Source organism: Elephantulus edwardii, unplaced genomic scaffold, assembly GCF_000299155.1.
Source record: "Elephantulus edwardii isolate Elephantulus edwardi_28Jun2011 unplaced genomic scaffold, EleEdw1.0 scaffold00131, whole genome shotgun sequence".
Taxonomy (NCBI): domain Eukaryota; kingdom Metazoa; phylum Chordata; class Mammalia; order Macroscelidea; family Macroscelididae; genus Elephantulus; species Elephantulus edwardii.
In genome coordinates, this window is record NW_006399881.1 from 2,382,237 (window position 1) to 2,404,388 (window position 22,152).

Here is a 22,152-nt window from a genome sequence, read left to right on the forward strand (position 1 = left end):
GGGCAGTCAACTTCCATAAAGATTTACACTCTAGGAAAGCTTATGGGTCATTTCTACTCTGATCCACAGGGTCACTGTGAGTCAAAATCAACTCAGTGGCAATAAGTTTAGGTAGTCTTCAACAAGACCTTTACCTTACAACACTTTACTTTTCAATACTTTAGTATTGAAATATCAGTACACCGCTCAACAGATAATATGAGAATTTAATACCAGTAAGTGTTAACACAAGGAATAAATCACAAAAGCAAACCTACCATATAAATGTCTCTGGATGTGGTGAGTTGGGTACACATAAGAGAGACAGAGACACAGAGGTTATAGGCAAAGGACTCAAATGTATGTCTCACAAACTTCCATCAATGCAACTCTATTACTAACAGATGGGCAGATGACTGAAAGAAAATGCATTAATCCTTCCACTTAAAAATGGAAATGAGACCAAAAGCATTACTCCACTGTGTAAAATAGGATGCTATCAGCCTAGATAGGATCTCTAAGGTTAATTTTAGATAGATCAAAACTTTAGATTTCTAATTGAGCTAACTAACTCTCATAAAGACAAATATTGTCTAAGTTCATTATTGTAGAATGAGTATGAGGATACAAGGAGGGAAGGGGGAGCAGAGAGGTGAGGATGGGGGATCAAAAGGGGGCTTAATCATAGTGTTGCACAATTTTGATAGGTAGAGGAAAGTGTGTGTAAAGGAAAGGGTAAAGACCTGGTGTGAAAAACAATGTATACGAACTTTGTATGTAAACCAGTACAAAATAAAAGAATTTTTTTAAAAAACCACAAAAACTTTAGATTTCTAACGTGGATAACAAAAAGTACATTTTAAACCACATTTAGGCATGGCAAGGGCAGCAGTTCATAAAAATGTTAAGCTGAGTAAATAGAGTGCAGTTAGGGCTTAATTGTCTAGAATACGAGTGTGAAGGTTTCCTGTTTGAAAGAAATGGATCCACTTTCCAATGCAAGTATGACAGAGCACTTCCCCAGAGAAAGGGTAATTGCACCTTTGAACACATTTATTGATATGATAAAGGGCCCTAGTGATAGAGTTTACAATTTGCTGGGATGCTAATTGAGAGGTATGCACGTCAAATCCACCAGATGTGCCATAGGAGAAAGATGGGCAGCTTCTCCCATTGTAAAATCTTCTCCTTAGTAACCCAAAAGAAGGTTGCCATGTCGGAACCGAATTGATGGTAGTGGATTCAGCTACCAGTAAGGACAAGCAAAGGTTGATGACAACACAAATATATAATTAGATTTTCATCATTACCAATATTATTATTAATGACAGCAACAACAAAAACCATAGAAAAATTGCTTCACGTGGGCCAAACGATTTTTTAAAAAAAAAAATCATAATCAGGTGTTAATCTTCAAATTTCAATCTAAATTTAATGCAGATGAACTAAAGGAAGATTGTTGGTTGTTGGTGTTTACCATCAAGTCAGAACCAAACCATAGCTCACCCTCCAGCAGGTTTTCCAAGGCAGTAAAACCAAGATTACAGATCAAGGCATTTCATTCCTTCCTCTTTCCCCTCTTCAAATTAACCCAACAGGAAAAATAATTACTAAAATAGCAAGAGACTAAAGCCTATCTTTAGTTAAATTCACTTACTTATAGCTGTTGAGTCAGAACTGACTTGCAGCTGACCCTCTAGAGGGCTTTCCAAGGCTGTAAATTCCAGGGGAGGAGGCTGCCCATCTTTCTCCTGCAGAGCAGGTGGTAGTTTCAAACTGCCAGAGAGGTCCTACCTTTGTGCTAGCAACACAACTCCCTATGGTTTTCACCACCACAGCTCCATCTTTTGTTAAAAGGCACGTACTATTGCTATTGTGTGCCATCGAGTTGAGATAGTACAGACCCACAGCTGACCCTCTAGCAGGTTTTCTGAGGTAGTAAATTGCACGGGAGGAGATTGCACATTGGTGAATTTGATTTGAGTGCCTTAGAGATTGCAGCATAGCTTCTTACCTCTAAAAAAGAAGTGGTAAAACTTCATTTCACTAAAAAAAAACCCTTGCTTTTTTCACAGCTTCTTACCACTAAAAGAAGTGTTAAAGCTGTTTTTTCACTAAAAGCTTCTTACCACTAAAAGGCACCCAGAATACCTGAAAGACATTTTACAAAGCCATATGCTCATATACACAGTCACAGGTCTGGAGAAGACCCTGACACATCACCTTGTCAATATTATAAAACTCCTATCTTAAAAATTGCCAGAGATTGGTAGTTCATAACAGCCTGAATTGTCATTTTATTGAAAGATGAAAGGTATATTCTATAGCTCACCTCCAACAGCTACCACAGAGGATAAATACTATGACTAATAGCAAAGAAAAAATCAAAGTTGCAATGATAAATGCAACTAAAAATAGAATACCTGTCAAACTAATACAGCTAATTACTCAAAGCTTATTAATTTTAAAACACAACTCGGATAAGAAAAATAGGTAACAGGAAATTAATTTTTATCAAGTACATGTAATCAAACCCACATAAATTAATCACAGAATATAAAGATTGAAAGCCTAGAATGACAGTTGACAATATAAGCAGATCAATAATGATGGAATCATGACATGCTCTTTGGGGGAATAAGGATGGATTGATTATGGTTCATTTCAATCCAATTCTTAGTCATGATTTTTAAAAATGTCTCAGATTAAAAATTCCCATTTGAAAAATGGGCACAGGATATGAACAGACACTTCACCAAAGGAGACATTCAGATGGCCAACAAACACATGAACAAATGTTCAAAATCCCTAACTCTAAGAGAGCTGCAAATCAAAACGACTATGAGATATCATCTCACCCCAGTAAGGATAGCAAGATTCAAAAGAGCAGCAAACAATAAATGCTGGCAAGGTTGCAGAGAAACTGGAACATTTATTCACTGCTGGTGGGAATGTAAAATGGTACAACCACTATGGAAAGCTGTATGTTGCTGTTTCAAAAAGTTGCAAATAGAAATACCATTAGATCCAGCAATTCTACTACTGGGAATATAAATTAAAGAAACCATCACCACCACCCAAGCAGCTTTGTCCAATAGTAAAGCATTGGAAACAACCCTAGTGGCTATCAACAAATGAATGGATAGAGAAGCTGTGGTATATTCAAACAATGAAATACTATAGGAACTCATGGAAATATTATACAAAATGGGTGACCCTGGAGGACATTATGCTGAGTGAAATATTTCAGTCACAAAAAGACAAATATTGCATAATGCCACTGTTTAAAAGAGATATGTGATTAGGTATTATTGTCATGACAGGAGACTAGAATGAAGGCTGCATAGTGGAGTAGACTTGGGAACAGGGATTGTATAACAATGAAAGAATTTTTACATTTCAAAGAGAAAACTGGGGGTGGTGGGCAGGGACAAAAGTTCAATAACGAATGGAAATCCAAAATCTCTGTAAATTTTCATTAAAATTCATTTTTTAAAAAGAAAGTAATAAGGGGAAAAAGTAAAGCCACAATCATTTCTTTAGCCTAGCATATGTTGCAGTCCATGTATAATAGAATGCATTTTGAAAATGGAAAGTATAAAATTTACTTCAAAAAGAAAACACCTACACCTCAAAATTAGGGGGAAACCTTTCCAATTTAATCTTTAGCTGGTCAAAAACAGTCGTTGCAAAGTGAATGAAAAACAATATAAACAAATTATTGTATGCAAACTAATAAAGATTGTTTAAAACTCAGTCATTACAAACACTAGTCTGTACAGATAATAAATATCTGTTTTTTAAAGGATAAAAAAGAAAGGAAAACAGCCTCCTCCCTTTGCTGTTGAATCAGAGCCAACTAATAGCTGATCCTCCAGTGGCTTTTCAGAAGCTGTTAATACGGAAGAGATTGCTCATATTTTTCTCTCAGAGCAGTTAGTGGATCTGAACTGCCTGAGTTTGAGTTGGCAGCACAATTCCTTACCTACTAGGCCACCAGAGCTCTGTCTCAAAGGACATTTCTTGACCTGCTTAAGGAACTGATTAAGTTGCTGTAAAAATAACCAATTTCACAGTTAAGTTTTCGATAGAATTATATAAATTGCTCAATTATAACCAAAAACCAGTTATCATCAAGGCAATTCCAAGCATCATAATTCTGAATGTGGTTTTCTCATTAACGTACCTGTACTTAGTGTTGCTGTACAAAATTGTTCAAATTATACTTGAGATACTCAAACATTGTTATTAACATAATTTGTCATATGAATTGTATGTTTCATCATATATCTGTGATGTTATTCTGTTGATGATCAAGAATTTTATACAAGGACATTTCCATGCAAAAGAAATATCTGCTTTTTTTTTTTTACACTAAAAAAAAAAAATAACCCTTTCATTGCCATTGAATTGGAGCTAACCCTCCAGTGGGTTTTCAGAGGCTGTAAACTGCATGGGAGGAAATTGTCCATCTTTGTCCTGTGAAGAAGCTAGTGGATTCAAACCACGTGTCTTCGGGTTGGCAGCTCAACTCCTTACCCTGTATGTCGCCAGAGCTCCTTTTACACTCAAGAGAAATGCAAAGTTACGAAATCCAGTAAAATTTTGGGGACACCTCACTCAATGTACTAAATTCTCCTTGGTGCGATCTACTTTGTTAGAATGAGAGTCTGTTATCAGGTACAACCAGTGCAGAAAGGGCAAACTGCGAAGAAATTAAAACAGCCCCTTTGGGAAGTCAAGTAAAGTCAGTAAAAGCAGGCATCTTCTATTCCACTGATGACAATATTGCAGGGCTTGGGAAAGGGACCTTTTGGTGATAACAAAGGGATCGTTTACAAACAGATAAAACACCTTGCTCTGTCTTATGATGATGCGGCAGGATACGGCAAAATTCAGATGTGCTGTTTAAAGGGTTGCTATGAGCCATAGCCGATTCAGTGGCACTTAACAATCATTTCTAAATGCTATTTGAGGTAACCCAAAAAAACTATATATTGAGTCTGATGGGATCTCCAGATTAAAAAATGTAATTCTTTTATTTCTATGTATGTTGAATGTCTTTCTCTTACTGGATACAGTATTAGTTGTTGCAATGGTCCTTGGCTACACACTTACTATATTTCGCAGCAACTCATGGTGTTAAATGGCCAACAGCAATGAATGATTCACTAAAACCATGCTGGGGAGTTGAAGTGGTTTGTACTCAGATTAGACCTTTTCTCTTTCTCTTGCAGATATTTATATGCTAGGTGGACAAAAATAGGATGCTGTTATGTGTCACCGAGTCAGAACTGAGTCATAGTGACTCTCCAGTGGGTTTTCAGAAGATATAAATGATATGACAGGAAACTGTCCATGTTTCTCCTGTGGAGCAGCTGGTGGACTCAAATAATTACTACTAGGCCACTTTAAGCAGAGATGATATTTAGAATATTAAACAACTACCATACCCTGGGTACCAACAAATCCATCCATAAACAGTCAGTTTGGCTATCAGGATACTCACAGAATAGCTCTCAGCCCTGGTCTTAAGGAAGGTAAGATTTTTTTTTTATGAGGAAGAAAGAATTGTTTAAAAATCATTTTGATCTTCCACAATTAAGGTTGCATAGTGGAATGTACTTGGGGTGGTGGGAGGGGTGCGGGGGGATTGTGTACCAGGGAGGGAGTCTTTCTTTTACTTTTGAAAGAGAGGAGCGAACTGGGGGGCGGGGGGAGAGGGCTGGGTGGGTAGAGAAGTGCAGCAATGAATGAATGGAAATCCAAATTCTCTGTAAATGTTCATTAAAATTATTTAAAAAATCATTTTTATCCATGAAACTATTTCTCTACCTCATATAGTATCACAAGGGCAAACACATATACGCACATACATTCAAAAAGGCATGTCTATTAATTTTTACTAAATCCAGTATAGAGCAGCGTTTAGAATTGTGAAGTAGGTTTACTATATAAGCACTCCATGTACCGCACACTGAACTAGACAATCTCTCCAGACCTGTTATTAAAATGACCCTAGATAACTCCATAGGCTTGCTACTGATCACATCAATTAGCAAAAGAAACTGACTTTTCCAATGATTTCGGATTCCCTTCATTTTTCCCCTTGAGAAAACTAAGTTCTCCCTGTTTTTCAGTCTTTTGCTTCTCTCCTATGTACAATAATATTGCTTCACCTACTTTACTGTCTTCAGTGCTTCTACACAGCCAGACATTTCAATAAACATTTCTGTCCATCTCACTGTGAATCCCTCGGTCCTAACACTGATACTAAATATGTACATACAACAAATGATGTACCTATACCAAGAAAAATAAATGAACTGTCATTTGAAAACAATGAAATATAAAAGAATACCTTCAAGCATCACAGTTTGCATTTCTGATTATATTCACCTTTATATAAAAATAAAGATGTTACTCTTCCTCACTTTTATTCTGCTTTGTTTGTTTAAAATTCAAATTATAATATTTCCAGTTCATTTATAAATACCGAATTTTGGCAATATTGAATTAAATCGAGCTTTGTAGGTTGGCCTGTAACTAATTCTTCAAAAAATGCTAGAAGTTACAAATTCCAAATTGCACATAAATAATAAACAAAAATTTGAAATGCAACTTGTTTATAAATCAGGGAAATTGGACATGCATTTAGCATGCATTATTTATGCAATGTTATACTAGCAAAATTGGATGTGAATTTAACAGGTACTATGAAGTAAGCAAAGGCAATTTTCCATTATCTCCATGGTACATGAAGGGAGGGGTTTTAGTTGTATTGACCTTTGTAACTACTCTGATTTATATCTGTCACTGTTGTTCTTTTTGTATTCATGTTATATTCCTCTTTTTCACAACTACAAAAATCTAGCATAACACAAACATCAATGTTGTATCCTTTTAGCAATAATAATAATTACAAACCTAACAGAAACCTATTAATGCAAAGGTGGGCAAAGTTAGGAGGAAGTGGTTCACATTCTCTTGATCTTGATGCTGTCATAGGAAATGTCTCTATCTCACCAAATGAGTAAGTGTGGTGGTAACACTGTATTTAACATCCCCATTCAAATTTGGTATATAAAGACTTCATGCTTTATTTGCTGTTTCAAATTATATGTACCAGTGCTCCTCCTCATCCACAGAAAATGATGACAGAATGGGATGGAACAGAACTTATTAGAAGTAGAGATTTCTTCCTAAAAATTCACACCTACGCAGTATTTTGGTTCCATGAGCTAGCCTTGTCATATCATTAAAAACAGAAAGCCTATTTGCTCTGAAACATTTGGTTGCAGCATACTCTCGAAAGCATGACATCATTATATTAAGTTGTTCTCTACAATAATTTAGCATGTGGGGGAATCTTCCAAAAAATATTCAGAATATCTTGAAACTTTCAGGTCTCCTGAGTAGAAAAGCACGGCTTTAGAGAAGGAAGAATTCTACTATAAAATCATGTCGAGGTATCTTTGCTAGGTAAAGAGAATGAAATAGAAAACAAGTAGAGTTGTACTAGCTGAGAGAGGTCAAATAAACTATACCACAAGTAAACTTTGTCAGGGAGAAGCCTCTTCTTCATTACAAATGGGCTTTAGAATGTCTGCAGAGGACATAAGAATGAAGAACATAACCTTTAAGACAACATTAAAGTGTTATTTTAAAACAAAAAAGAACTTTCCAAATGTTTAAACCATACATTTATAACAAATGCTGTAAACACATTAAGGAACTAACAGTTTAAGTACAGAAAATTTGTGACTATTGAAAAAATTACTGTGATATTGTCCTTAAACCATGGCTTTAACTAGTTAAGTAGAACAAAATTTATTGTTTTAATCCTTTTATTTTAATAATTATGCTTAACCATCACTTTTTCTAAATTATGCTTTGCCAGATTGCTTTCTCTAATACAGATAAAGGATCAGGTCACCATGGACATCTGAAATTGTAAGGATTCAACCTCTACATTAGGAAATAGGTCGACAATACATCTAGTTAATGATTTCTGCCAAAGCACTGTTCCTAGTTTGGCTCAGGACACTCTCTAAAGCTAAGATCAACATAAATTAATATTAAAATAGCCAAATATCAGCATTAACTATTACTGGTAACTTAATCATTGGGCTTGAAACATTTAAAAAATTATACTGGACACAATTCATTTTCCCTTTAAATTAAGCTGTGACATGTTATCAGTGGCATAAAATTGGAAGGAAGATGCTTACAGACCCTGAGGGGAAAGGCTGAGTATGATTAAATTAAAATGAAGTTTGGCACCCAAATCCAATAATGGCAACAAGCGCTATCATGGGAAATTTAAAACTCTGCTTTGGCTATTTGTGCAGTAGAGATAACCTCTTAAGGAATAGCTAAATTAACAACATAAAACCATTCTGCCCTAAAGCCCATAAAAAGAGCGGTTAGTTTAAAAGTTTACAAGTAGCTGTGAATACTTCCCATATTTAAAAAATGGAAACAAACCAAAAACACTTTCAAAAGTGCAATTAAATTAGCTGTTAGCTGACTTTAGAAAGATAGGGTGTAGCTTATTAGTAAACTAATTAAGGGCAAATTTTCTTGGTCCTTTATGTTTGAAAGAAGGCCTCAACACTTATTTTTAAAGAATAGCAGCAATTATCTACCAATATCATAATTGATAAGAATTAAAAGAGGTTATAGGAAAACATCATCCATCAACATAATAACTTAGAAAAATATAATATGTAAAAATGAACTACTACCAAAATTTTTATTAAAATAAATAAACACTATAAACTCCAGAAATCTTGGCAATATTTTTCTACCACATAGGCACTTATTGTTGCTGTGTGCCATCAAATTGGTACTGACTCATAACTGACTCTCTAGTGAATTTTCAGAGGCTATAAATAGCATGAGAAGAAAATGCTTATCTTTTTCCACTGGAACAGCTGGTCGATTCGAATCACTTGCCTTTGGGTTGGCAGCACAGCTCCTTACTCATTATGCCACCAGAGCTCCCACAGGCACATATTTTTCCACAAACTCATCCAAGTGTCTCAACTAAAATAAGATACTGTTCTTCAACAACTGGGTGACTACTGAGTGATTCACTGATACATACATAGCTAGTTGATTGGTCCCTCTTTACAAAAAAAAAAAAAAAGGAGAGAGAGCTACAATCTCTATGGCATCAAGATTTATATTCTCTCTAGTTTACAAGTGTTAGTTCTTAAGACCATGATAAAAAGAAAAAAAAAAGTATTGAGTCCATCTTAAGGCTACTCTCTCAACTCATTGAAGCTCAAATTAGTTTCCATAGAATTTCATTTAAAGAAGCTGCTTGCATAAAATATACTTAAAATGATGGTATTATGGTATATTATGGTACACAAGAGTATCAAACATTTTAAAGGATATATAATTATCAAGTAATATAAGTATCTGATACCATTTGATCACACAAGGTTTTTTTTGTGAAATGATCCCACTTTATATTGCAACTATACTTTTTTCTCTCTCAATTTATTTCCAGATCACAAACTACTTGTCAAATCTCCCTGATAGCAAAAGTTTTATATATCTTCACAACAGGTTCATGACTCCTACTCTGACTAGGCAACATCATGAGAAAACAAAAAACTGAAAAGGCCTTACCCCAGATATGAGAAATACTTTGCAGAAGTCCAAAACTGGCAGAATCTGTAGGAAGCTGGCAGCTTCCAGTGTGTCTTGAAGGTTGTCCATATTAAGAGAGAGCTTTGCAGTGTAAATGAAATCAATAATTTTCTTTAGACCAATTTTGCTCACGCCATGAAGCTTAATGCACATTAAATCTTGTTCTTTCATTCCACCTTAAATAAAAAGACATTCAATTAAAGGAAGGTAGTAATTTAATTAAGGTCAAACTCACTTCTGCTGCTAATTAGAAGCAATAAAAATCAAGGAAAAGGCTTATTCTGTACAAGTACTCCTGACAGAGTCAGGCTTCTGCATATTTTTCAGTTAAAAGAAAGTGCTTGACAAGGAATGTCTCTATATACTAGTGGAAGCTGTATATGATGCAAGTGCTTCCAAAATGTTCTCCTCTCACTGTTTTCTTTTCTCTCTCTTTTTTTAATTTCAATGAACATTTACAGAGATGTTGGCTTTCCATTCATTCATTGTTGGACTTTTCTCCCCGTCCACCCCGCCCCCCAGTTCCTCTTATCTTTGAAAAGTAAAAGAAAAATTCCTTCATTGGTATATAATCCCCTCACCCCACCCGAAGTATACTCCATTCTGCAACCTTCATTCCAGACCCTAATGATAATCATAATACCCTATAATATATTGCTTTTAAATTGTTCTCTCCCTCATCTGTTTCAATGCAGTATACAAAAGAAATGGCCCTCTATTCATGTTCCTTTCTCACCACTTGGATTGTATCAATTTTTTAAATTATTTTAAGCTCTCACTTGCCATCTGAACAAGTAGTGGTTTTACTTTAGGAGAAAACAAAATTGCTGAGGTCCTGATAAAGGTCTGTATTCCAAAACAAAGCTCTCCGACTATAAGAATATTCATATATACATTTACACATATGGATGATATGAATATGGATGACAAACACAAGTTTGATAGGTAAAGATTGTATTGCTGGTACCAGAATCTCTTATCTTTTGATGAATAAATATTGCATTACTAGTACCAGAATCTCATCTGGTCAATTCAGATCTGTGTCTGGACAAGAAAAGCTGTGAGATATAGATGTACAATACACACATTTCAGAAGTTTAAAAAGTGCCAACCACAGTCATAACTACTAATGTATAATCATTTGAAATGATTTCCTCTTATAAGGAGCCAAGCTAGCTAACTGAATTGAATTTCATTTTAGAATGCAAAAGACTAAACACTGATTTTTCACACAGTTTTAATGTGCAGATAGGGTTTAATAAGGCAAATTACCTGTGAACATGGCCTTGAAGTAATCACTAGCAGATGCCATCATGACTCTGTGTACAGGGAAAGCATCATCCGTATCACCTGGCATCAAGGTCACATCACAAAGCAATCCTTCAAGTCGAAGCTGGTCAAATCCCTAAAACAAGAACCTGAAGTAAGCCACTAGTTCCAGGAAAAGGTGTATACACATTTCTGTGTGTTGAAATTTGGTTTACATATTACTCTGGTAGCAAGATATTTAGAACACAATGCCCCATATCTTACTCAGGAGAAAAAAACCAGAGCAATTTCCTAGATATGTGACAATGTTTGTTTTACTTAAATGGAGGAAAAACAGAAAATTAAGGCTAATTCTTCAGATTAAGGAAAAAAATAAGGAACATGTTATTCACTTATTTATGCAACCATGCAGTTTTATTTTATTTAGGGAAATAATTTTACCATAGTCCATTTACATTTTCTTATCTGCAAAATTAATATGTTAGACTGCCTCAAGTTCCTTTCCATAAAATATTAAAATATTTTAATAATTATTTCCTTACATCAAGACATCACACACACACATACACACACATATGAATGAAAGTGAACATCTTCATTAACTGCAAAATAATAGAAGTTCTTTTCTCCCAACTAGACTGTTCTAGGGAGGGGAGGGGAGGGGAGAGGAGAGGAAGGGAGGGGAGAGAACAAGAGAGCACTCTGAATCGACTCACAGCTGACCCTTTAGTGGGTTTTCACAGGTTGTAAATCTCACAGGATGAGATTGCCTATCTTTCTCCTGTGGAGCAGCTGGTGGATTCAAACTGCCTACCTTTGGGTTGACAACACAACTCTTTACCTAGAGTAGGTCATCATAGATCTCCTTATACATTATATAGGATTTTTTTTAAAGGCATACAATATATACTACTTTGCAGTGTAAAAATTCACTTGCTTATATAATGTAGGTTGGAAGCAGGAGCAGCATCCACTTCCGTAATAGCTTGCCTCCAGAAACCCTATGAACCTGGAGAGAGGATGAGAGACACCCAAGTGTCGAGGACTCTCCTTCATAGGGTCACTAGGAGTCACCTGCAACTTGACTGTACTTAACAACAACAACATGTAATGTGGGCAGCATTCCAATCTCTGTGTACACAGTACATTTCATTTTTTCTTAGTTTTTCTAGGGTTCCATTGGTTGGTCACACATAAACTATTCAGTTTATTCACCTCTGGTTGAGCACTTAGGTTGCTTCTTGATTGTCATAGTTACAGGTTTCATGAACTGTTTATATATACATTGACTTGTTTAAGTGTATCTGTGGAAGATATTCTAAAAATAGAACTGTGGATTTCAAGAAAATGGCTTATAAAGTTTTGGTAGTTTCTGGCAACAGAACAAATTTGTATTTTTCCTTGAGGGGAAATGTCAATGTTCGACAGTTGGCAAGAATCAGAGATGTCTAGATATCAATGAGATGTGACTGAGAATTATATGGCTCTTTATTCCATATGTACTCATCAAATAATTTCTGCATCTTCTCTAAAGCATATGAAGATACTGTCTTTGAATAGCAATCACAGCTTATTGGTTCAAAAGCAATGATTGTATCCAATCAGTTATTTTCTTTCTCTGAAAACAAAACCAAAACAAAACACAAACATAAAATAACTTCTTGGCTCATTTGCTAGCACCTCAACCTTAAAACATTCTTATAAATTTGCTTGGAATTGAAGGATGTGATGGCTAATGCTTTGAGTTTCATCATCTGTGCCAATTTTCATTTGGTCCACAGTCCATTAAAAGTGATTGTTGGGGTATGTCTCTTCAAAATATAGAGAGCAAAAATAAAGACCTAGAGACCTTTAGCCTCTTCACAAATTTCATCATTGTTTTACTTCCTAATAACCAGAAAAAAAATTATATAACCTTTCTCAATATAATCTGGCATTCTGAAAGGAAGGAAGCTGAGACTTCTAGACCACTTTTTTTTTTAGAAGTAAAATATTTCTTTTAATTTTTTTTATTTTAATTTAGTTTGTTTATTTTTCATTTCACTGAACATCTACAGAGATTTTGGAATTCCATTCATTCATTGTTACACCCTTCTCCCCACACAAACCCCTCCCCCCCCCCAGTTTCTAGAACACTTTTATTCCATTCTAAATACATAATCTTAGAAGACTACCTATTGTTGGCCATTTGTCTGCTTTTATGGTTTGCATTTCTTTTCACTGCATGTTAAGTAGCTTCCCTTTCTCTGCATGGCATAATCTTTACTTTCCCATGTATTAATGAATAATCACACTATCTGATTTCATGTGTGTTGAAGTTATCCTAGATTGTTGTGGTTGTGATCCATCGAGTCAATTTCAACTCTTGTGACCCTGTGTGACTGAGCAGAAGTGACCCTATGTGACTGAGGAGACTTGCTCCATAAAGATTTCTAGGCTGCAGCATTTACAGGAGGCAAGAGTCAAATTGTACGTGATCTTCACAGAAGCAGACTATTACAAAATATTTTTCCCTTGGATCCCCCATATGGCTTCACACTGCCAAACTTTTGTTTACTAGCCAATTGTGCCATGAGAGCTGATTATTAACATCCTTATCTAAATCTTATCTCCTCAGAGAGTATAAACACCTTAATTATTAAAGTTTCTTCTATGCCATATTTTGTATGTCTGTTTTCTTCTCAAAGAATTTTTATACTGCAGTCTTTTCTATGACGATGTATACATTAAAAGAAGAGTCATTCTCTTCCACAATTCTCATCCCATTTATCTATTTCTATATATTGCTTTCATTCCTCTAAAAGAACATTTTTCCTTTAAACTTGAGGATGACTTTCAAGATACTTGCACATTCAGAATGTGTTCTTTTATTATAATCATTTTCTTGCACCAAATTTTTATTTGCTCCTTTTTTTCTGAGTTCTGTAAACTTGGTTGTATATTTCCTCATTGTTGTTGTTGTTGTTATGTGCCATCGAGTCGTTTGCGACTCATAGCGACCCTATGCACAACAGCTCTAAACCCTGCTCTATCCTGCGCCAACCGCACTGCCTCTGACACACCCATCCCAATTACCCCAGTCACCGAATCAATCCATCTCATAGAGGGTCTTCCCCTCCTGCGCTGTCCCTCCACCCTCCCAAGCATGATGTCCCTCTCCAAGGACCCGTCCCTGCCCAAAGTATGTCAGACGAAGCCCCAGAATCCTTGCCTCCAAGGAGTAGCTTGGTTTAATCCTCTCCAAGATGAATCTGTTTGTTTTCCTGGCAGTCCATGGTACATTCAGTACCCTTCTCCAGCACCATAGCTCAAAAACATCCACTCTCCTTCTGTCCTCCCTAGTCATTGTCCAACTCTCTGATGCATAACAAGCGATTGCAAAGACCATGGCCTGTATCAGGCACACCTTAGTCTCCAGAGAGACACTGTTGCTCCTGAGTACTTTAGAGAGGTCCCTAACAGCACTTTCCCATTGTGATACGCTTTTTGATTTCCTGACTGCTGGTGCCAAGAGTGTTGACTGTGGAGCCGAGCAAACTGAAGCTGTGAACAATCTCAATCTCTTCGCCATCCATCCTGACGCTGCCAATTGGTCCAGTGGTGAGAATCTTTGTCTTTTTGACATTGAGCCTCAGTCCATACTGAAGGCTGCAGTCCTTGACCCTCTGCAGCAAGTGCATGAGGTCCTCCTCAGTTTCAGCAAACAGGGTTGTGTCATCTGCATAACGCAGATTGTTAATAGATCTTCCACCAATCCTGATGCCACAATTCTCCTCATAGAGCCCAGCCTCTCGGATAATCTGCTCTGCATACATGTTGAAAAGGTATGGAGACTGGATGGATCCCTGGCGTACACCCTTCCCAATTTTGAACCATGCAGTGTTACCCTGCTCTGTTCTGACTACTGCCTCTTGGTCCAAGTATAGGTTTCGCATTAGCACAATTAAATGTTCTGGGATTCCCATTCTTCTCAGAGTCAGCCACAGTTTGTTATGATCCACACAGTCAAATACCTTTGCATAATCAATGAAACACAGGTAGACATTCTTCTGGTATTCTCTGCTTTCAGCCAAGATCCATCTCACATCAGCAACAATACTAGTCTATATTTATATAGTCTTACTTTGTGTAAATGACAAAAATGTCCCACTAATCTTTTAAGGTATATTTAAAACCTTTTTTAAGCTTTTAAATTCAACTTATTCCTGTCTTACCACTTCATCATAGTTCTCTCTGATTTTCTTATTTCTTCTGGACTTCGGGCTTCATTTAAGAATGGGCCTGCTATCTTACCTCTTTAACCTATTTTAATTCTTCCTACTATAATTCTCTCTGTATCTGTTTTGGCCCCCCTTTTATATTTATGCAAAAAAGAGTAATAAAAACATTTTCATCTTCCCTGTATCCTAGGTGTGTATCAAATTTTCAAATGCATTTAAATATTGGGAGGCACTTTTGCAATATCCTGAGAGGATGAAACGTTTTAAATGGTCTTTAAAAATGTAAAAATAACCATATTGGAAACAAAAGAGCATGTGCACTGGGGTTACACAATTATACAAATCAGAAGAGCTAGGAATAATTTATAAAAAAAAAACAAGTCAGATGCCAATAGCTGTCAAATTAAATATGATGACATTGTGGAAAGCTACACTCATAAAGTCAGGTGTTAAAAGAGAATCTGATTACTAATCTTACCCCTATATTCTGCACCAGAGTAGAAACACAGCTTAGTAACAGATTATTTAGTTTTGACCAGTGATATTTTGAAAATGGAGGGGAGGGGGCAGAAAGAAATTCATTCTGAGAAGAGTGATAAAAATTATTAATGGAAAGCATATTTATGAATGAAGGCTCAAGAACAAAAGAAGAGAATGTTAAGGAATGGCTTGACTACAGCCTTTAAGTAGATATAATTTATTTGATCAAAACAATTCCAATCATGCTTTTATGGGGATGCTCTTCATTTAATTTAGAGGACAGAAAGAACAGATGCACTTAAGAGATATACAGGCTGGACATAAAACTTTATATTGATATTAATTAAACTCTGCTAAGCGACTCGACGGCACATAACAACAACAACTCATCATATAACACTTCTCAGTGTTTAGAAACTTCTAATGGCTCCTAATTATTCTGTTATATCACAACTCCAGATTTTCAAAGACTTCTCTAACCTGATCCAACTCACCTGTTCAAACTTATTTTTTACTATTTCCCTGTGTATTCAGATCTATCTTATCAGTTGTTCTTCAGACCGTCTCATTGGTGAAAAAGAAAAATTAGCCTTGTTCTGTTTCCAGTATTTTTCATGTAAATTTATAACATTTTCCCCCACATGAAATGCCCTCCTTTCTTCAAAGTCTGATCTCCTTTGTAAAGCTATCTCTAACGAACTGTTGTCTAAAATAATAAATAATAAGATTCTTTCATCTAGGTCACAAAATGAAGTATTTCTTGCAGACTTCTGCTTCCAGCAAATATGGACAACAAGGATTAGATTTCCCTTATGTCCTCAAATGAAACAATTTAAAAACCAGGCAAAATAAATGCAAAATTAGAGAAAACAAACAAAGAACACCAGAAACACTTTAAGACCTGCCCATCAGGATGAAGAATAGAGCTCTGTGATAGAGGAGGAGGAAAGGACCAGACTGTCACAACTGAGTGCCTGAAGTTTCCAGACTTGGGCATGGCGAATGGGAAGCTTGGAAAAGTCCAGCATTGTGCAATACAAGGGAGGAGATGTCTGCACAGAGGCAGAACTCAGAAGGTCTACAAACAGTTCTCAAGTATTCTGGTGCATGTTGATAATCGTGAGGGTCTGGGAAAACCACCACCCTAAAGGAGCACCAGGAATCAGCTCCAGAGTTCACAAATGAGTGTCAATGATTTCTGTGCAAATCCCAAGAGTAGAAAAACCTTAAGCTTTATGGGACTTGGGCACAGTATCGGGATTCCCGGTAGCACAATGGTTAATCACTCAGTTGCAAATTGAGTGGTTGGCAGTTTGAACCTAGCAGTCACTCCATGGAGAAAAGATGTGGTAGTCTGCTTCCATAAAGATTACAACACTGGAAACCTTATGGGCAGTTCTGCTCTGTACCACAGTGATGCTATAAGTTGAAATTGACTGGAGGGCACCCAGCAACCAGAGCAGGCAGAGTGTTCACAAGGATTTTTGCCTCAGTAAGGAGAAGAAAGCTCTAGAATAACTGCATCTTTGATTCCACCTAACAAAGCTTAAAATGGAAAAAAGGGGGGTGGGGGAATAGCAGAAGGATTGCAGAAGAACAGAATGCAAAGTGCTAACCAATTGAAAGTAAGCCTCCATGCCTCCCCCCCTCCCCAGTATATTCTGGCCTTGACTGAAGGCATCCTGAAAGCTGGAAGCAGTCAGCTGGCCACAAAGAGAGCTCTAGGAAAAGCCTTCTAGTTCTGACTCAAAGAGTCAGAAAGGATATTTATAAAACTCAGAGCGGAGAAAATTCTACAATTTTCTTTTCTTTTTTAAAAAAAAAATTCTTCTCTCTTCTCATAAGCTCCAGCTCCCAAGAAATTCCAAGGTAGTGGTAGTGGCAGCAGTGAGGGTAGCAACAATGGAGTGGGAGGTTGGCAAATGCCTAAAACTGAGGGAAAAAGAATTTATCTTTTATCAGAAGAGCTGTGGTAGCTTCTCTGCAGTGAGTTTCCGTTGCTTTTTTTATCTCTACTAGAACAGTGGGATTAAAACACAGTAGGGATTGTGAGGATGGCACAGGATTGGGCAGATTCATTCTATTGCACATAAAGTCACTTTGAGTCAGAGCCAACTGGATGGCACCTAACAGCAACAAAACAATATCAGCAGTCCTTCTGCTCGAAACAGGATATGAGTACAGCTGTATGGCACAGCAGTGTAAAGAAAGTTCCAACTTTCCAACTTCCAAGCCAAACAACAAAAGAGGAAAGCTCAGGGAATTGGAAAGCACTAGAGATATCATACGATTGAGCGGGGGAATGAACTCCATAATGCTCCACAGAATGGAATACTAATATTAAAGTAACTATAGAAACACTCAAAAAAAAGAGATCAATTTCAAGGAATGCCCCTGATATCAAGAACGGCTAGTGAGAGAGTTAGTATTATTGTTGTTATGTGTCATCAAGTGGCTTGCGACTCATAGTGACCCTATGTTGAACAGCCCTAAACCCTGCTCTATCCCTTGCCATTCTTATTGTCGCTGACACGCCCATCCCCATTATCCCAGTGACTGAGTCAATCCATCTCATTGAGGCTCTTCCTCTCCTGCACTGTCCCTCCACCTTCCCAAGCATGACGTCCCTTTCCAAGTACTGATCCCGCTTTGCAACATGTCCAAAGTATGTCAGACGAAGCTTCAGAACCCTTCCCTCCAAGTAGCAGCCTAGCTTCACCCTTTCCAGGAAGAATTTGTTTTCCTAGCAGTCCATGGTATATTCAATACTCTTCTCCAGCACCAAAGCTCAAAGGCATCAACTCTCCTTCTATCATCCCTAGTCATTGTCCAGCTCTCTGATGCATAGCAAGTAATGGCAAAGACCATGGCCTGTATCAGGTGCACCTTAGTCTCCAGACTGACATCGTTATTCCTCAGTACCCTGGAGAGTTTTTTGACAGCAGACTTTCCCAATACAATTTGTCTTTTAATTTCATGGCTGTTGGTACCAAGGTTGTTTATTGTAGAGCCAAGCAAACTAAATCTGTCAACAATCTCAATCTCTTCATTACCCGTCATGATGCTACCAATCAGCCCAGTAGTGAGAATATTTGTTTTCTTGATGTTGAGCTTCAATCCACATTGAAATACTTGACCTTCTGCAGCAAGCACTTCAGGTCCTCCTCAGTTTCAGCAAACAGGGTTGTGTCATCTGCATAATGCAGATTGTTGGTGATTCTACCTCCAATCCTGATGCCACACTTCTCCTCATAGAGCCAAGCCTCCCAGATAATTTGTTCTGCATATAGATTGAAAAGATATGGAGATAGAACACATCCTTGATGCACACCCTTCCTAAATTGGAACCATGCAATGTTTCCTTGCTCTGTTCTGATGACTGCCTCCTGGTTCAAGTATAAGTTTTTCATAAGCACAATCAAGTGTTCTGGGATTCCCATTCTTCTCAGAATCAGGCACAGTGTGTTGTGATCCACACAGTCAAATGCCTTTGCATAGTCAATGAAACACAATAGACATTCCTCTGGTATTCTCTGCTTTCAGCCAAGATCCATCTGGCATTAGTTATAACATCCCTAGTGCCATGACCTCTTCTAAATCCAGGCTGCATTTCAAGCAGTTTTCTGTTGATCTGGTGTTCCAGTCGTTTTGGGATAATATTCAGCAGAATCTTGCTCGCATGTGATATCAATGATATTGCTCGATAATTTCAGCACTCTGTGGGATCACCTTTCTTTGGAATGGGAACAAATATTGATTTCTTCCAGTCAGTTGGCTATGTGGTTTTCCTCCAGATTTCTTGGCACAACTTGGTGAGCACATCCAGGGCAGCATCTGTTTGTTGAATATGTCAATCGGTATGCCATCAATTCCTAGGGACTTGTTTTTTGTAAATTCTTTCAGAGCAGCTTGAACTTCCTCCATCACCACAGGCTCTTACTCGTACGTTGTTTCATTAAATTCTTCTGTGTCCACCAGTTCCTTTTGGTACAATGACACTGTACACTCTTTCCATCTTCTTTTAATGCTTCCTAGATCATTGACTATTCTGCCCAAAACATGGTTAATTATTACAACTCAAGGTTTTGTTCTTCAGTTTCTTCAGCTTGAGAAATGCTAAGCGAGTTCAGCCTTTTGATTTTCTGACTCTAGTTCCTTGCACATTTCATTGTAATAACTAAGACTCCAAGAAGTCGTGGTTCAGGCCTTCAAATCTTGGGACCCAAGGGCTAAAAGCCTGAGGGCCAGGAAGACAACATTATATAGCAAATCTATAGGATTCATCAGTCTCCCCTGGGAAACTCTTGTAACATAAATTGAGAAGAAGATGACCTAAGGCACAAGAAGTCAATCCTGGAGCAGAAGTTCAAAACTCTTGAAGTCAAGGATATTGCTCTTATAGGAAGAAGCTGGCAGCAACTTGAGGCATTAGGAATCACAAAAGCCCAGAAAGATTGACATATAGACCATCACATCAAGGGCTGGAGTGGGGAAATTGTTGCTGAATGGAGTAGAAGGGAGTAGATGTAAATGCTGGTGGAGCAGGGAAAGGGGTGGCGCAAAACACACCTGGCAAGGGTGGGGACAACACAGAATCTATTGGTTTTTTTTTCTACTACTGGGAAATATCTTTCATCTGCTCTTCTCTGTATAATGCTTGTCTGTCAGATAATGTTCTAAATCTGAGCAATCAAATTAAGGCAGAGCAGGAAAAAGGATTGACCAGCCACTTCTAAATAGCAGGCCTTTGAAAACCCTATGTACAACAAAGCACACTTAAACTAACAGATATGACAACTGAGGCCGAGCCTTCAAGTATGGAAACAAATAGAAGGAGGAACAGCTGTAGGCAGACACTAGTTATTGGAACAAGGAATGTAAGAACCATGAATATAGGAAAATTGGATATTGTTAAGAAGAAAAATGGCAAAAAGTGAAAAAAATTAATGAATGGAAATCCAAAATTTCTGTAAATGTTCATTAAAATTAATAAAATAAAATTTAAAAACAAACAAACAAACAAAAACCAGACACAGGAATTGACCAGTGTGTTCAGAAGTGAAAATACATCAGAACATATCAGTCTGGCATAATAGTTGATCTCAAAAAAAAAAAAAGAAGAAAATGGAATGTGTAAATATTGACACACTAGGTATCTGTGAAATGAGATGGACTGGCATAGGACATTTTGAGTCAGATGATCTACTATGCTGGAGACAAAAAGGTGAGGAAAAATGGGGTTGCTTTCATAGTTAAAAATGTCATTTCTAGATCCATCTTGAAATACAAAGTTGTAAGTGACAGGATAATATCCATAGGCATACTAGGAAGTCCAGTGAATGCCACCATCATTCAAACAAATGCACAAACAACCAGAGCCAAAGAGGAGGAAATAGAATATTTTTACCAACTTCTGAAGTCAGAAATTGATCGAACATGCAATCAAGATGCATTAATAATAATGGGTGAGTGGAATGCAAAAGTTGGGAATAGAAAAGAAGGATCAGCAGTTGGAAAACATGGACTTGATGACAGAAATGAAGCCTGAGATAGAATAATAGAATTTTGCACCATGACTTATTCATTGCAAATACATTTTATAAGAAACACAAATGCAGGCTATACACATGGATTTCACCCGATGGTATGCATAGGAATCAGATCGATTACATCTGTGGAAAAAATCACCGGAAAAGCTCAGTATCAGTTGTGAAAACTAGGCCAGGAGCTGATTGTGGAACAGACCACCAACTACTCATATACAAAATCAAGCTGAAGCTGAGGAAAATAAAGTCCACAGGAACCAAAATTTGACCTTGAGTATATCCCATCTGCATTTCAAAACCATCTCAGGAACAGGTTTGAGGCCTTGGCCATTAATGAGTGAAGACCTGATGAGCTGTGGGAGGATATCAAGAATATGATCCAAGAAGAATGCAAAAGACAGAGGAGGAAGAAAAGACCAAGATGGATGTCAGAATAAACTCTAAATATTACACTGGAGCGCAGAGAAGCCAAAGCAAAGGGAAGAAATCAAGATATTAAAGAGTTGAACAGAAGATTTCAGAGGGCAGCATGGAATACAAAGTAAATTATTGCAATGTGCAAGGACCTGGAATTAGTACATACTGCTATGTATACGCCATTCTCAAAAAGACCAAATTGTAGTAACAAAAAATCCAGACTAGTAGCTGTCAGGGTTGAAGGTTGAGGGCAGAGTAGGACTACCATGAGAATATGGAGTCACAAAATGGTTCTGCCAAAGAATCCACAAATATATATAATTTGTCAAAACTTACACTGTTGCTTATGTTGTATACATTGTTGCTTATGTTGCATATGTTGTTGCTATTGTGTAACATCAAGTCAGAAGTGATCTACACATACTGATGGCAAAAATACATCTTGTAGTCATTTAAAAGTAAGTAAGTTTATCCGAGAGGCTGGGGTCTATGAGGAGAATTGTGGCATCAGGATTGGTGGAAGATCTATTAACAATCTGCGTTATGCAGATGACACAACCCTGCTTGCTGAAACTGGG

The 22,152-nt window shown here is 37.1% G+C and overlaps 1 protein-coding gene across 4 annotated transcripts in view; it reads right to left on the bottom strand.

Moving 5' to 3' along the window:
* Positions 1–22,152, bottom strand: part of LOC102864624 (kelch-like protein 13-like) — a 153,545-nt gene that overhangs the window by 12,761 nt on the left and 118,632 nt on the right. For all 4 annotated transcript variants that reach the window (XM_006893763.1, XM_006893760.1, XM_006893762.1 and 1 more), the window contains 2 exons: positions 10,915–11,047; positions 9,622–9,818 (listed from right to left, as the gene is read on the bottom strand). In XM_006893763.1, the coding sequence (XP_006893825.1) occupies positions 9,622–9,818; positions 10,915–11,047 (330 nt within the window). The remainder of the gene's footprint in view (positions 1–9,621; positions 9,819–10,914; positions 11,048–22,152) is intronic.